Here is a 16,393-nt window from a genome sequence, read left to right on the forward strand (position 1 = left end):
TAATCTTAAATATAAATGCAAACAACCGAATATGCAGGAATCAAGCGTTAAATACGAGATGTTGAATAAAGCTTAATTATTATTGTAGGACTATGCTGAGAAGGAATTGCATTTTTGCATCGAGTGTTCCTTCCTGTAAACCTGTTATTATGTTATATAGGTGTGCAGAGTTTGATAACATCACACTGAAATGTCAACAGAAGTTGACTCATGTTCTTGGAGTAGCTATAATTATTTTCCCTTCCTGGCTGAAGGTAAATTATGATTACAAATACAGATGAGTGAAGCAAAAAAAGGACATAGATCGAAGTGAATCAGTGGACAAAGTCTGCTGAAATATTTGACTGAGAAATGCGTAGATCAAAATTATACTGATCACAATGGACATGGATTAAAAGAATCATGAGTGACTGTGACAAAAAGGTATGCGCCTCATACGTGGCAACCTGCATGTGTATACAGAAATATTGTTAAGCTCGGTGTGAACATTAAGGGCACTTACAGCTGCTGTGTGGAGAAGTGCTGCCCCGAGGGCCGCGGCAGCATGAGTGTGAGCTTCGTGGTGCTCTGGAAACAAGAAAAGCGGCTCTGTTTTTGGATCGCTGTCTTGGCTTTGTATGAACGCTTCCTGGCACACAGTCAAGTTTCTGCCCCTAGTGAGGGAAGATTAATGACAGCAAGTCACGGAAAGGCAGAGAGCACAGGAAAGCAAAGGAAAGCAATAGGGTGAGAGGGGAAAGACAGGAGGGATGGGGGGTAAAACAAAAGGTAACGGCTGTTATGTTGTTGATGGCAGCAGGTATGAGTAAAAGGTGTGTGACTCTGTGAGTGTTTGTGCCTGGGTGTGCATCAGTAAGAGTACAATACTAACAGAGATTAAGCAGATTAGTGGAATCCTCATAAACATTCCTGACAGTTGTACAAACACGATGAATATAATCACTGGACAAAAGGCCGAGCCCTCTTTAAATTTCATCTCTGTAAATCCAGCTAATGTCCACATACTCTTGTTATCTCCCAAAACCTTAGCCTACTCCTCCAGCTGTGGTCAATCTCCATATTCTCACAACACCTTCAAATCTGACGGAGGGTAAAGTAGTAAAGTAGTTGAAATGTCAAACTTGGATCAAGAGATCAAGCTCCGCAAGTGGGAAAGCACAGACTTGGAAGTGAAGTAAGGAGAAAAAACAGAAAGGCATCAAGAGTTCTTCTTTTAGGTAACATGGATCATGACTAATCTGTGATGAAAGAGCCAAGAGCTGAGTAGAGCATGACGCTGCCAGGGCTGACCCCTCTCCCTATCTCCCAGCCCCAAACCCCCAACCAAAGTATTAAGCTCCAGGACAAGCATAGGTCATGGTGAACTCACTCTCCTCATTTCCCCTTTCTTTTCTTGACCACAAAAACAATGACATCACAGACCTCGGCGTCTCTGACAAACCTAAGTCTTTGTATCAGATGAAAAATGATCCTGAGAAAGAATATTCATCAAACTAAAGGGGAAAAGAGCGTGTGAGTCTGTTTTTTTTTTTTTTTTTTTTCAAAACAGTTCACTTCATTCTCGAGCTATGCTGGGTTTTCCCGATGACAGTGAAGAGCAAACTGTTCCGTTTCATAGTGCCAGGACATTCGAACAATGTGAATGAAGGGAAACTGTAAAAGCCTTTTAATCCAAAGAGCATCTTCATACAATTGTTTCATACGAGGTTGCACAGAGGTCATTTATTCTCGATGCCATTCTATTAAAAGCAAAAGTAAACGACAGGTAACTGTTGTTAGACGGCATGTGTAATGGGCTCAGCACTGATGCAGACTGGATCGTGACTCAGAGCAGCAACAGGTGACAAATGGTCTGTTCTCTTGTCACAGTCGATATTTTAGGGCTTTGCCAAACTTAAGTGAACCTGGAGCGGTGCTGCTATTGCTGTAAAAGTGCAGTTGAACAGATTTTGAAAACAAAGAACCCCATGCTTCTCTTGCCGAGCTCCACTAGCACACCTGGAGGAAATTAATTTAGCTAAGCAAAACAGTCAAAGCCCAGTGATACCTTTCAACACGTTTTTTTTCTAATGGAATATTCACACTTGTGATATATTTTAATATGGTGTTTCTAGAATTGAAACTTAACATTTGCAGATGACAGCAATGTATCTGTCTGCATACACATTCCCATTTGGTCTCCAATACTTGAATTCTTTTGAGCCAAGTCATGCCCATACTTCCTATCCCGTGGACATGGTGTTTTACCCAAACACCTGCCACCCATTCTGCTGACTTTATCTGGGAGAGAGCAGAGTAGGTGGCGGGGAGTGAAGGAAGAAGGGAGGGGTGCTATTGTTGGCACACTCCTATGGTTCTGTAGGATGGAGAATGTGCAGAGGTGGAGAAGGGGATTAAACAGAGCAATATTATTCTTTCACAGACCTGCTTTGAATCAGAACTCAACACCACACATAAAGCTGTGAGGACTGGATGAGCTCATTGGGGGGAAAATGCCGCTGTAGTGACCCGGAAAAAAAAATGGGAAAAAATGTCTAGCAGTAACAGGAAACAGCAAAAAAGAGAGGAAAAAAACTAGCTGATTGAGGAATAAAACATAAGTCAACGTGTTTACCTTTCTTAGATGAAATAATAGCTTTTGGAGGCATTCCAGTTAAGGTTTCTGTGATCAATTTCCAATCCTGATTGCTTTTTTGGGGTGTATTCCTATGTGGAAATAAGGAAATATAATGTCAGGTTTCAATCGTCTTCACATTGTGGCTGAAAGCTTGTTTGATGGTTGGTCAGATACCTTTTTAGCTAGCATGAGCGCAATTCAAGAATATTCTATGTATACAAATTCACAAAAATGCCCTGAAAACATTTCCTCATTCAGCAGGACAGTGATCCTAAATATGAATGAATATTTAGCCAATACAACTACATAAAAATAGGAAAATCTTCTTATGAAACATGCTAAATGACCATTTGCAACTTTTGTTACTTTTCAGGTAGCCTTAAAATTACAGCTAAGACCTCATTAGCTGTCCTAGATTGTATACTGTCACACAGCATGATGTGCTAAACACACAAGTAACCACACCTGGTGGAAATCACTCTTTAAGTTGAACACTTGTTGACAACTGACTCCATAAATGGCAAAGTGATTATGTTAATTTTGATGATGCAAAAAGACCATTTACAGACTGCTATTTTAATTAAAAGATTTTCATTAACAGAAATACTGCCTTGCCTTTGCCAATGAGTGAAGTTGTCCTAACATTCTATATCCAGACTCATCATGTGTTATGTGATTATGGGATACTTTTTTTTTCTTCACAATAAGTGCATCTATTTTTGAGGTATGACATTTTAGAAAGGGCTGCATTTTAGGTAAAAACGACCTCAGCCCCTCAACCCCTAGAAGAGGGAGTGGCGATGTGCAGAAGATCAAATATATATGGAGAGACTTCAAAGTAAGAAGGAGAATCTTAAAAATACCACAGACCTTCTGAGTACTGTTCCTCTATGACCACAGTGTACCTATCTTCTGATAACTCTGTCCAGCAGGATAACACAGCATGTCACAAAGCTCAAAATTGTTTCTCCATAAAAACTCTGATGCTGTCATGTCAGTACGGACCAAAATATCTGAGGAATGCACCTTGTTGACTCTCAACCTCAGTTTGTGTCTCCTTTACTGTACAATACCTGGAAGTTATGGCATGGTTCCATACTTACAATGTGCTTACTGTTTGTTTTTCTGCCAAATTACAAGGAAAGTTTAATGCAACACTTAAAATTACGTACACTCTAAATTTCTTACAGTATAATTACTTCTGTTTCTTGTAAAAACCTGACTTGCTTTACTTGTTTTAGTTGTTACTGGTCCCTGTACAGCTTTAGTGACAGCTTGGTTTGCACTGCCAGCAAGAAGTCTGATTGGAGAGACAGTTTTGTGCTTTTCATCAATTTGTTCTTATTATCTATGGACAGAATTAATAAGCACAGCCAAAGTTTCGACTGTGGTGTTTATGGTCTCAGGATCCCATCTCTGCTGTTTGGAGAGATTTGGTGCCATGGCTTAATTGAGCAATGCCCCATGTGCTCCACAATAATGTGGAGCACATGTTTGATAAAAGTTGCAAGTTATATGAAAGAAAACTTTGTTTAATTTAATAAATTATGCAAATTACTTGTAACAACAATAATTTCTTTCTTTAGATGACACTAGTTACATAACTAATAAGGCTGTGAGAAGAAATGTGTTTTGCTACTGTTATTATTCTGCTCTTATGACTTCTTCTGAATTATTCTTGGGGACCCAGGTAAACAGGTAAATACGCTAATAAGATCAGAGTTAAGAATTAAGTCCGTTATGAGGGCAAAAGGTGGTCCATCCTGGTATTAGCACGGTGTATTTAATGAAGTGGCCAGTGAGTGTGTGTTTGCCGCTGTATTTTAGTTAGTCTAATATTGATTGTATAATAAGCACACCTTTATACTTCAAAATCATAGCTTGAGATTAACCAGCCTGCAGACAAAGGTGGGTAGTGAACTTGTTGAGATTTGCTGAAGTGGTTATGGGTGTGAAGCAGGAAGAGAGGCAATAGTTGGTCATGGACTATAGGGTACAGAGAGGGCAGTGTGTAGAGGAGAGAGAATCTAGGATGGACAGGCACAAAGGGACCATTGGTTTGGCTGAGACGCAGCATGAATCCAGTCGGAGTTCCGTGGGAATACTGAGCTCAGTGAGACAGATCTCCCTCTCTCTCTTCTCAATGAGTTTGTGACGGAGAAGAGGAGAAGGAGACATCAAAAAAGATCCTCACAAGCAGCCCTCGCTGACACACTGTGAGCATAATTTCAAACCAACACAAGATATGCAGCCTAGCAACACGTCTAACAAGGAAGTGAAACTAAAAAAGAAAGATTGTTCTGAGGAACTCTGGAATACATTATCTGTAATTATTAACATGCACATTTGATAGACTTCCTGTTCTTGTTGAACAAACAACAGAAATAATTAGAGTTGTGTTTCCTCGTACATCACGTACATCAATACCTGGAAAAGTTTATTTCTGCCAAATCCTAGTTCAAAATACTTCTCATCCCCCACAGCCAAGTCCCCCCCCCCCACCATTTGTATCTGTATCATGACCAAATAGCAATCCAAAGTACACACCATTTCCCATGAAATAGAATCTGATCCAAAACTACTACAGAAATCCCATTGTTCTCCATCATGCAACACTGAGCCTTCACAATCAGACTCTATTGGGAAACTGCACTCGTGTTGAACGGAGCACCAAAATACACATATGGATACAGATTCTAGATTAGCTCTGAGAAGATGGGCGGGGGCGCTGGGCAGCAGAGGAAACATTACAAGAACATGTAAACCAAGAGCTTGACAAGTATTAAGCTTACATATTAATTACAGTATTATAACTCCTAATTCAATAAGTTGTCACATGATGGCTTAACTGCATTTATTTACATTTTTAGTTTATCTGTCTTCCTCTAAAGCAGGGGTGGGCTGTTGTGGGGGGCTGCACCAGAAACTCAGTTCTGTGCAATTTTAATTGAATCACTTCTTAAGCTTATTGATGAGGCCCTCTACAACAGCCCCATTTTCTCATGTGGCCCCTTGGGAAAATTAATTACCCACCCCTGCTCTAAATAGTGATAATCCCTAGTTTCCTCATTAGCAACTCCTCTTACATATCTCTATGTTTCTCAGAGGGATGTGGCCCTTACACACTGTTCCGAGTGTAGTCAGATGGTATCAATGGCATTTCTGATGCAACTGCACAGATACTGCCCTTTCGCATTTGGACGGGGCAATCACACAAATAACATAGTTTAAATAGAGCTAATGCATAACGTTATCAAACGTTTACTACTGTACATAAAGCTTTTATAATCTAGACACAAAGAGGAAGAATGTCAAAATGTCATAATCACAAAGTTGCTGACTGGTCTGGTTGTTTTAGACCAAATGGACTCTGATGGTAATCTCAGCCTAGTGTCTTGTCTGAATCAAGAGTCACTGCCCAAACTGAGACTTCGCTTCTTTTATTCTCTAGCAGCCTGCAGCATCTCAGACCCCCTGCAGTGTTCTAATACCCCTGTGACCTGCTGGACTCTGCCTGCCTCCTGCCCCCTGCACTTCCCCACCCTCCCGTGCCCTCCCTGGCACCTTTGCCCCACGACCATGCCTCATTCATCTAGCCACCCCTCTCCGGCCAGGGAAGCTGAAGGCCTTCTTTGTATGTGCTCTCTGGGAGATATTAACCCCCGTCTCTATGCTCCCACCAAACAAAGGAAGCACTTACTAACCGCTAAAGCCTTAACAAACAGTGGCTTTCAAATGAACCCTGCTCCATGCGGTGCAGAAGGAGGGGAGCGCCCAGGAGAGTAAAGCCCGAAACATTTGCTTGTTTTTGGAGATTACAGAAAAACCGGGTGGCGTGGTAGTCGATCTTTTTTGCATCGATGCACTACAAGTTCATGTGGTTAAGACGGAAACAGGAGTGGAAGTAGTCCACATATACATATATATATATATGCCAAGAGAGAAAGTCACAGACATTCCAGCGACAAAGAGTGCAAAATATTTTTTCATAATTTTTTATCTACTTCCTCACGTTTTTTCAAAGATTTGATATTTCAAATAGAAACCTTTCACATATATACATATCAGTGAGGTGTTTTCATCTCATGAGTCTCTTTCAGTTTTAGAATGTGTCATCATCGCACAATGCGATCCTTGTTTTACATGCCTATCTGTCATAGTTGTTGTCAAACTGAATGTGTGGATAAGTATTATAGTCAGGTCAATTTTGAAAAAGAATGTAGTCTAATACATCTGCTGTGATTAAAAGACTAGAAGTAGAAATGGGCAAAAGTCTTACTTGCAACTGAACTGTGGATGAGACACATTTGCAAGCACAAGGCCTTTTCAACTGTGGGCCTACCATAGCATTAGATGTCATAGAAATCTGGTGCATTGTGAAGTGTAATATAAAAACAAGTTAAAAACTGTATGATACAGTTAACATTAACTAAGGCTACTATATAACTGAATTTGCTACTGGAGCATAAACTAAAGTAGCTGCAGGGATACCTAACTCATCTAATTAGAAGTTAGCAATTATACTACGCTAGCTAAGGTTACTTTAGTCTCTTTCATTATGTTTAAATAGCAAAATGTCCAAGTGTGCTTGTCACAGGGAAAGCATTATGCTTGAGTGACATCAAATAGAACAAACAGATTTTCATTTACAATGGTGACAAAGACAAAAGATCACTTGCTCTCACGTTACTTCACAATGCGGGCGCTAGCATGTTTTGTTTGGGAGACGGAAATTGTTACGCCTTAGAAGGATATGACATGGTGCATTGCATGAGAAAACATACTACAATGGAAAAAACCAAGTAAGCCCTTCCTATTGTATGTAAACAAGTACGCCTGATAGCTTTTGTTGGCTTTGTTGATCAGGACCTATCGAGCCAGTAAAAACAGAGTGATGTGTTACTTAAATTTGTTTTGTATGTTTCTGGGAAAGAATGGAATATCTTTGAGTCACACATTACAATCAAAAATGCCTCACAGGTCTGAAATGAATGTGCCAGTGTCCATTTATCGCCTAACAAATGTGCATGTAATATCATAACTGCCACCATTACATTTCATTATATGTACTGGCAAGCTGACTGTTTTCTGGGTTAAAGCAGAAATGAGGTGAAAGGTAGACAGAAAGAGACAGAAAGATAGAGCACAAATGCAGTTTAACTGTGGGGATTATATAGTGAAAAAACACTGGACAATCATACAGCAGTGCCTTGTTTCATGAGCTTGTAGTTGGACTAAAGGTCAACAACCTCTAAGTGATGACTGCATCTCCAGTCTTAGCAAACTACACTACAAATGCAAACTGTAAAAACAATCAGTGTTTCAATTAAAGAATTGAAACAGAATCGATGCTTGGAATAAAAGTAAAATTGAAAAATGCGCTAGACGTCGGTCATTTCTTGGATTTAATTAACCAACATTTATCATTTAGCTACTGTACCACAATTCAAATGTGAACCTATAAACCAGAGACAACTGCAGTAAAGCGCTTTACAACAACTCTTCTACTGATCTGATAGCTGCTGTTTTAAACTGTAAAGTGTACGTTTGTGCCCAGGAGTGTGCTTCTGATGTTTGATTTTATTTTTTTTTTTTTTTGTGACTGTTTGAATTATTAGTCATCTTTGGTGGAGCTTAAGGTTTTATCCAAGCACTGGCGCTCGTTGATTTTTTCTTCTTTAGTCACACAGAAAGCAGTTCGAAAAAAAGGGTTAAGCTGTCATCAGCAGGTTGCCGGACCTCTCAAGGTGTGCCATCACCTTTCCATCTCTGCAGCCACGCACTGACATTTGGTTAGAACATATCTCGCTGGCCAAACAGATCATTAGCAAACAAGAATGGATAAAAAATATGGATAAAAAGCTTACTGGTATGCTGCAGGAGATCCAAAGCACACACGCTTGTTGCACGCTAACTGCAAAGAATGGTTGTAAGTACATCAGCAGATAATGTAGACAATTATTTAATGCCTCCAAGATCTATGGGTCAGTGCCTTTGAAGATTTCCTTTCTTTCTTTTTTTCACTTACAAAATGTGCCTGATTTTCAGCTTGATTAAAAATATCTGATATCATTCCCTTAGATCAATAAGATGCCAGATTAACTCTGGTTTCATTATCAACACTATCTAATGGAAAACAAATCCACTTTCTACTCTCCTAAGACAAGAAGACAACATAGCGTCTGATGTACTCTTACACATGTGGTCGTCCCCGCTGTTCACATAACATGAGACCCTGAAGGACAAAACCGGCTTGAGTCCAAGTTACAGAAACTGTCTTCCCACATCTGAGCCTTCTGCCAATGAATAAGGCTTTGTCTGCAGACGAATGAGATCCATATCTCCCATTTGGCATTACTCATGTCATCACTAATCAAAAGCAGATGAGCAGACAAGCTGTGCTTTCCACCAACTGTGTGTGTGAGTGCGAGCATGAATATGTGGTTGACTGCGTAGAGCTTAGATGGATTTTACTGTGGACCTGCGGGATATGACTGAGGTTAAAAACAAAGTTTATGGAGATATCAGAACATGCTGATGTAAACCATGCACTCTGGTCAGTGTTGTGTTTTACGACCACAGTCAGCAAATTATTCACAAATTTGTGTGCGGCTTCTGCATGTCTTCATCATTTCTATTCAAAATGACACGGGCTGAAACGTAAATATAGATTTACATTTGGCACATTTAAGTACTTTACTATATGCATAGTAAAAGTGCCACATTAGTGGCACCCATCAAATGGGTAAGGGAGTCTAAATGAAGTGAGGAAGTGATAAAAACAGAGGATGGGAAATCTAGGCAGGTCAGTGCCTCATGCACTTGTAAACAAGTGATGGTTTCTGGTGTCATCAAATGCAAATGCAAATAGGTAGCGCTAAACAGCAATAGTAAGGGACTGGAGGAAAGATAATCATCTGCCACCCAAAGGTCAACTAAAGAACAACAGCAAAGTCATTTTATCATCTGAAACTAATGGGAATGGTTTGAGGGAACAAACATTAGCTTTCAGTCTCCTTTACAAATAATTTAATAGTAAAACTGTAACAGAGTTTACCCTTTGCTTCATGGTATTATTAGCAGCTCCCAAGAGATCAATGGTTCATTTGTTAAAAATGAAAACTGAGGACACGAGGAAGTAAAACGGGAATTTTGAGAACAAGTTTTATGTTTCCGCAAGTCCAATAATAACACAGAAAATACAATAGCTTAGACCCTCAAAAAATGTTCAATGGAAAAGTCGGGAGAAATAACTTTATGAAAGGAATTCATTTATTAGGTCCAGAGGGATATATTAACAAAACTGGGACAGGCTGCAAAACACACTGCCTAGAAAGCAACCTGTTCAGGTGGCTGACAGATTTTGCAACCAAAATCTGTCAGCCACCTGACAGTATGCAGTGAAGTGGTCAGAAATCATTGTGTTGCTTGAGGGCAGCTTAGCAAGACAGACGCAGGGATAATCACGAGGTTTAAACAGAGTGTGCCATTGAACAATGTGTCATCTAATCGCTGTCACTGCCGGACAATTTGCTGAGCCACCACAAACATACTTTGGATTGTACTGGGAGAACGCTGACTTATATATTACTACAAACATGGACACAAACATGTGCTATGACCATCATAGTATGATGTTATAATATCAGTATATTGTGACACACCATTAAAATCTGACATTTAGTTTGGTGCTCAGTTGAACTGCCAAATATATATATAGATTCGCTATGATTGTTATATAATGATTCTGTACTTTTCTTTTAAATTTATGTTCTTGGATAAACAATGTGTGTGTTCTATAGAGTGACGGACTTTGTCAAAGGCAATATGTGGCCAACCGTGACGTCCAAAACCTAAACGTAGATGGTTTCCTACCAATGGAGCTTTTTGAAAGCAACTTTTAGATGTTTCTCGAACCACGCTGTTCCCAAACTTCTCATGGCCACATTCATTCTGTACAAAGGATCTCTGTTCGGCCTGGCCTCTCTCAGTATCCTTTTGTGAACTAAGTCGGCAGTCCTCCTGACTGGAATGCCTATTCTTGGAGGTAAAATGCACAAAGATAGATGCACAAAGACATATGCATGTTTTCCCACAACATATATCTCGGACACACCTCACGTTAACATCACTGAAAGCAAAAGACAGGTAGCTATAATTCCCAAAATGGAGAATACGCCTTACTACTTGCCAACCTGTAGCCTCCATTGCCATTCACGGCTCCTAATGCTCAGTGATTATGTAAGTCACATAGAGAAAATGAAGAACATTCAGCTCTATAAAGGAATGGAGACAGAGTGTTTGAAAATGGTGAAATATCTGAGAAAATGACAGGAGATACAGACGCGAGGAGGAAAAAAAAGAGTGAGAGCTTGGGAGCTTCAGACAGCCTCTTCACCAGTAGAGACTGTATGAGAGGGATGAATGTGGTCCTTTGTGCTGGGCAGACTGTGGGCTCCAATGTATGTGTATGTGAAAAAGAAAGAGAGACCTAGGCGGCCCAAACTCAGGGCCTACAGATGTCTGGAGCTGCGCCGCTCACCCCCGGCCTCCACAGGCAGCAAGCAGCTGTTGTCAGAGAGAGACAGGCCGCCCCGGAGAGACTGGGAGGGGGCCAATGGGCAGAAAACAAGAAAGAGCCTCTTTCACTGCCTGGTATGTCCTTCTGGATCCCTACACAATGTATCCTTTGAGGACCCAGAAGAATAACATTTAGATTTAAAGTTTTCTCATCCTGGGAAGTTTGGGTCAGCTCGCTCATTCCTCTCACTCTGTAAACTGTTGAAGGGTTGATGCTGAGGTTAGGGCTGGTGCTGTCATTGCAGTCAATCCACGAACTCAAGCAGATAAAGTTAGCCTGTCCTCGGAAACATTTCAAGCACCCCTGACTAATACGGTCAAGGAAATGTCAAATGTGTTGTAAAGAATTATGGCTCTCAAGGACCACAGAGAACTGCTCCACTGGTCATGGTAAATGTTTTTAAATATAACTTATTTGCCTCAAAGTTACCTAAGTGGCTAATAGACAGCACAACCTGTTTTTTAGGGCTAACCAAGTCAAACACTTTCAAGCTCTGACCGGTCACAGAGTTTCATACACTCTCACTCCCAGCAGGTGTTTATGAAATGTACTCGGAGCACCTGCAGAGTCAAGGGAACCAAGTGACTCTGTGTTTCCGCAACTCAAAGAAGCACAACAACTCACTTATTGCAGTACAGAATGTGCATTCACAGTCTTGGAGGCCTGCTTTGAAATGCTTTATTAATATAACAAAGAAAGCAATATCCCAAGAGTGTTCAGCTCTGAAAGATTTCTCTGTAGTCTGTGCAAACAGGTTTTGTGACGAGAAAAGAAGGGGTGGGACTTTCTTCAGGTAAACTGCGAAACTAAGAAAATCAAACATGTTTTTTTAACAAATCAGCCTGAACGTTAACATTTTATAGTAACATGTACCTGGCAAAGGACGTTGAGTTAAAAAAAAAAAACCCTTATTATCAATAAACGCCAATAGATAACTAACACAATAGTAACTGTCAAATAAAGAGGCTGTTATGATGCAGTGATGTTGGCTTTAAAGTCCACTGAGATTATATCGTTTACTTTTATGCCACTTCTATCCAAATAAAACAAAATTTGGTTCGTCACCAAAGGCCAGTAAGTCAACAATCCCAGTTGAGCGCAAGTCAAACATAGTCATATGTTCTTTAGTAATGTAAGTACTTTTTAAATAACAATGGTAATATTAAATGGGTATGTTTTGTTTTACTTTATCTTCAGTCATAAAAAACATATTAGAAGGTTGCCTAACAAGAAGTGCCCTAAATTTCAACAAGGTGCTGGAAATAATATAACCTAAGGTGATGTGGTCGGTAGGTTTTTTGAGTATCGCGAACTCGGTGTCATGTTCAAAGACCAGTTTGAGATGATCTGAGCTTCATGGCATGGTGCGTGTGCTACTCCTCATTGGTCATAACAGATGGGCTTGGTCAGCAGCAGAACTCAGGGAGATTGTGGTATTCAGATTACACTAAATTTGTATTAAGACACCCAAAAACTCTCAAGGAAATATCCCCCAGACCATTGCACATCATCACCTGCATGAAAGGGAAAGATGGAGCCATCCTTTTATGCTGTTTGGGTCAAACTCTGATCACACGATCCAGAAACCGAGACTCATCAGTCCAGTCAATGTTTATCCATTTTTCTGGTGTCTAATTTTGATGATGGATTGCATTTATATAGCGCTTTACAATTCCACTATTCACTCTCACATACTGGTGGAGGCAAGCTACAGTCGTAGCCACAGCTAGGCTGCCATATCGCGCCATCACCAGTAGGGTAAAGTGTCTTGCCCAGGGACACAACGACCAGGACAGAGAGCCCTGGCGACCTTCCAGTTACAGATGCGCTTCCCAACCCCCTGAGCCACAGTCGCCCCTAAATTTTGGTGAGTTGCAAAGGAAGAAAAGGCCGGTTGGTATAACAGATAATACAAAGGAGAACACACCGCCAAGACACACAAGGGAGAATTGAGTCACAAAGCCTCTTGCCATATATGTCCGGGCCTGACCAAATGATTGGCATGCTGAGGCAGGAGTTAGGCCCCAAGAATTGAGCTAATCCCGATGACTAGGTTTGGCTGTAAAGGAGATGAAACTAATAAAGTCTATGATAGAGAAATCCAGGAACTGGGATAGTAATCTTAAAAACAGGATAAATTTATCTAAATGTTTGGCCAAATCTGGCCATTATAAATACTAAATATTATGACTATGAATGACTAAAGCTGGGTGAAAAATAAAACAATGTTCCCTTTGTGTATGGCTGATGCTTTACAAGCAATATGTGTCCCTGCCACCATCCTACCATGTCTGAGTGCAGAATGAGCTCATCATCACTTCAGAGAGGATTATGGCCTTAAAAACCTGGATTAAACTTGAGAATAGTCCTTTTGTAATTTATGCTGAAGTTATTCTTTATGCTAAATTGCAGAATATGTGGTGTCTGATGCACGTTATCCAGTTTAAAAGCTGCATTCATCTCATTAGTCCCTGCACAATGGATGCATTTGTTATTATACATACACAGAAATTGGTTAATATAACAACACGAGTCCCAAACTACAAAAACACCAAATGACCTATAGTTGCCTTGTGATGTACTACACTACTTATGTGATTATATGAAGATCTATTACTAGTAAGGTGTGAGCTCAAGAAAGTGCAATTTGCAGGGTGTGTGTATACAAAGACGTATTATGACTCAGGCTACAACTGAGTCACTATTTGGCCAACTTTCAGGAAACCGAGAGGGCTGAATCAAAGCAAATAACGCAATGTAAAATTTGAAATGTAATAATACATTTTAAGTCAAATCACATAAACTTTTATGTTTGGGAGATTAGTTCCTTGTTGTATAAATGCTTCGTGACAATAAATCTTATACTGTTGGAGAGCCTGTGTATTTCCCTTTACATTTTGCCACGTTTATAAGAAAAATGCATTTGTGGGTTGAGGAGCATGGTTGAGTGTGTGGGTTGCGCCCATTAAAAACGTATGACTTCTTGACCCTAAAATTTGTGTGTGTGTGCACAACAAAGAGAGGGGAGAAATGCCTCCAATATGCACAAACATGTGACCACACAGTATACAATTAATTTGCACAAATATGTCTTTGATATGCTGCTTAGCGATGATACTAACTCTCAAACTGGAGCCAGCAAGAATCGATGAGGGAATTAGAATCCCTAAATTCTTTTCAATTCCCATCTCTACTTTGGTTTGCTTTTGTGTGCTTGTTTTTTTTTTTTGTTGTTGTTTTTTCGTGGTGTGAGTGCTCTTCTACTTCATTTGTAAGGAAGCATTTCACTTACCCACATTTTAAAGCTAAAAAGCAGGGACTGTATCTTTAAAGAAAATAATTTATTCCAAGTCTAAAAGCTGCAGATGGCAGTAATGAAAAGACTATTAAAACTTCTAACTTCGTAACTAAACAATCTTATATTATAGAGAATAACAGTGTTGAGGCAAGAGACAGACATGATGCAGGGAAGAGAAGGAGAAGACTAGGAGTGAGAAAACCTGGAAAATGTTTGAGAGAGACAACAGGAGACAGTGAAACATGGAATATTGGAATAACGCAACCACAAATAGCCTCGCAAATAGAAGGAATGTATAAACATACAGTCTAGTTTCTTGGGGAAGTCTGGGCATCCCGTGAATGGATTGTTTGTTTGTCTGCCATTAAAACGATGTGGGGAGCAACACAAAAAAATAATAAATGACTAAAGCACTGCATTAGCTTAAGTTCTGTTTCACTTAATATGTTTCTTCTGCTGACTTTAAAAGTAAAGAAGTGGCGAAAACAGCAAAGGTGATCTCATTTGAGAAAATTAAAGAAACAATCTTTGCCACCTTCTGCCACCAACACTCTGATTAGGGCTGGCAGCAAAGTCAGGACAACTGTTGAAAGCTGCTGGCCACCTTTTAAACTGGTCAGTTTAAAGGTGAAGGCAAGTTTGCATGTAAAACTATTGTTCCCATTAGGACTCAAACGAAGATGGAATGAAGAATGTAGACGAGAGGTGTAGGGAGGGAGGTGGAGAGAAGGGAAAAGGACCCCCATGGGCTTACCAAACAGCCCAGGAATGCAGTGGTAAAAATGAGTTGGGCTCTCTGGCACAAGATGGTCCGTGTGACTGGGTTTAGATGATGGCTGTGACAAAGACTCCTTTCTTACTGACTTTAATAAGTACAATGCACCGTGGAGCCGCAAACAAGCAACCGCTTGTTGTCGAAAATATGGATACACCCCAACACGGTGATGCACCCACGCATTCACACGAGAAACCTTTATAGAATTTCATCTATTATATGTGGACAGCCGACACTGCCTTTACAATGAAAAGGGTTTGTGTGTGTGTATGTTCATGTGTGTGTGTTTGAGCCACTCCCTTTTAAAAAACATCTCTGAGAAGTGCAGAGTAGGCCTGTCATATTTACAGTAACAGCAGACTTTATTGGAAAAGCCTTCAATAAAGCTCACGGCAATATAAAAGATTTCATGTGCTGCACATTTTCATAAAGATCGGCATGTGAGAAGCCACTAGCCAATTTAAAATCTTTCCGCCGATCTCAACATTATTTCACCATAAAAGAGAAATACGTGCCTGTCAGATATGCTGACTGTAAAGGTTTACACAATCTAGAAAATGCATACTAGTCGTTATCTCACATTTTTCAGTGAAAATGTCTCTATCTGGATATATCAGAACTCAGTTGACTACACAGACAAACCCTGGTAGAAATGGAACATACAAAAAAACTGAAAATGTCTTAAAATAGAGCAGAGCTCTTTTTATTTCCAAGTTTGCTACTAGCTCAAGTGACATCACATCAGGCAGTTGGCCAGATTCTGAACACAAAAGGACATTTTCTCCATTTATCTATAAAAGTTCTGAGGTGTAAAATATATGCTCAGGTCAAAACATTAGACTGTATCAATGTTTCCAACAAGTGCGTCACCATTCATCAGTGGACTGTATGATATAAGGGACTAAAGTCTCTTTCCTGAGTATACATTAGCTTTTAATAGAACCTCCTCAGTGTTGTGCTCATCATTCATCACCATTACAGCAAATGTGTATGTGTAAATGTGAAAAAACATACAAAACGAAGTTGACATTAAGCAATAACGAGCTGGTCCTGATATTTCTAAATAAGAAAAGGAACAAACTGAGATTTTGGGTTTATGAAATTGGCAGCACCAGGAAGAAT

At 39.9% G+C, this 16,393-nt stretch overlaps 1 protein-coding gene across 8 annotated transcripts in view; it reads right to left on the reverse strand.

The window, feature by feature from the left end:
- LOC146520023 (uncharacterized) overlaps nucleotides 1–16,393 on the reverse strand; it is a 170,528-nt gene that overhangs the window by 117,545 nt on the left and 36,590 nt on the right. For 5 of the 8 annotated variants that reach the window (XR_014873925.1, XR_014873921.1, XR_014873922.1 and 2 more), the window contains 2 exons: nucleotides 2,615–2,706; nucleotides 503–653 (listed from right to left, as the gene is read on the reverse strand). Coding sequence is in view for 2 of the 8 variants with exons in the window: in XM_085158346.1 (XP_085014472.1) it covers nucleotides 503–653 (151 nt within the window). In the remaining 6 variants the exon portion in view is untranslated. The remainder of the gene's footprint in view (nucleotides 1–502; nucleotides 654–2,614; nucleotides 2,707–16,393) is intronic. The other 3 variants (XR_014873926.1, XM_085158346.1, XM_085158345.1) reach the window with 1 other exon arrangement.

This window comes from Neolamprologus multifasciatus, chromosome 4, assembly GCF_963576455.1.
Source record: "Neolamprologus multifasciatus chromosome 4, fNeoMul1.2, whole genome shotgun sequence".
NCBI classification, from domain to species: domain Eukaryota; kingdom Metazoa; phylum Chordata; class Actinopteri; order Cichliformes; family Cichlidae; genus Neolamprologus; species Neolamprologus multifasciatus.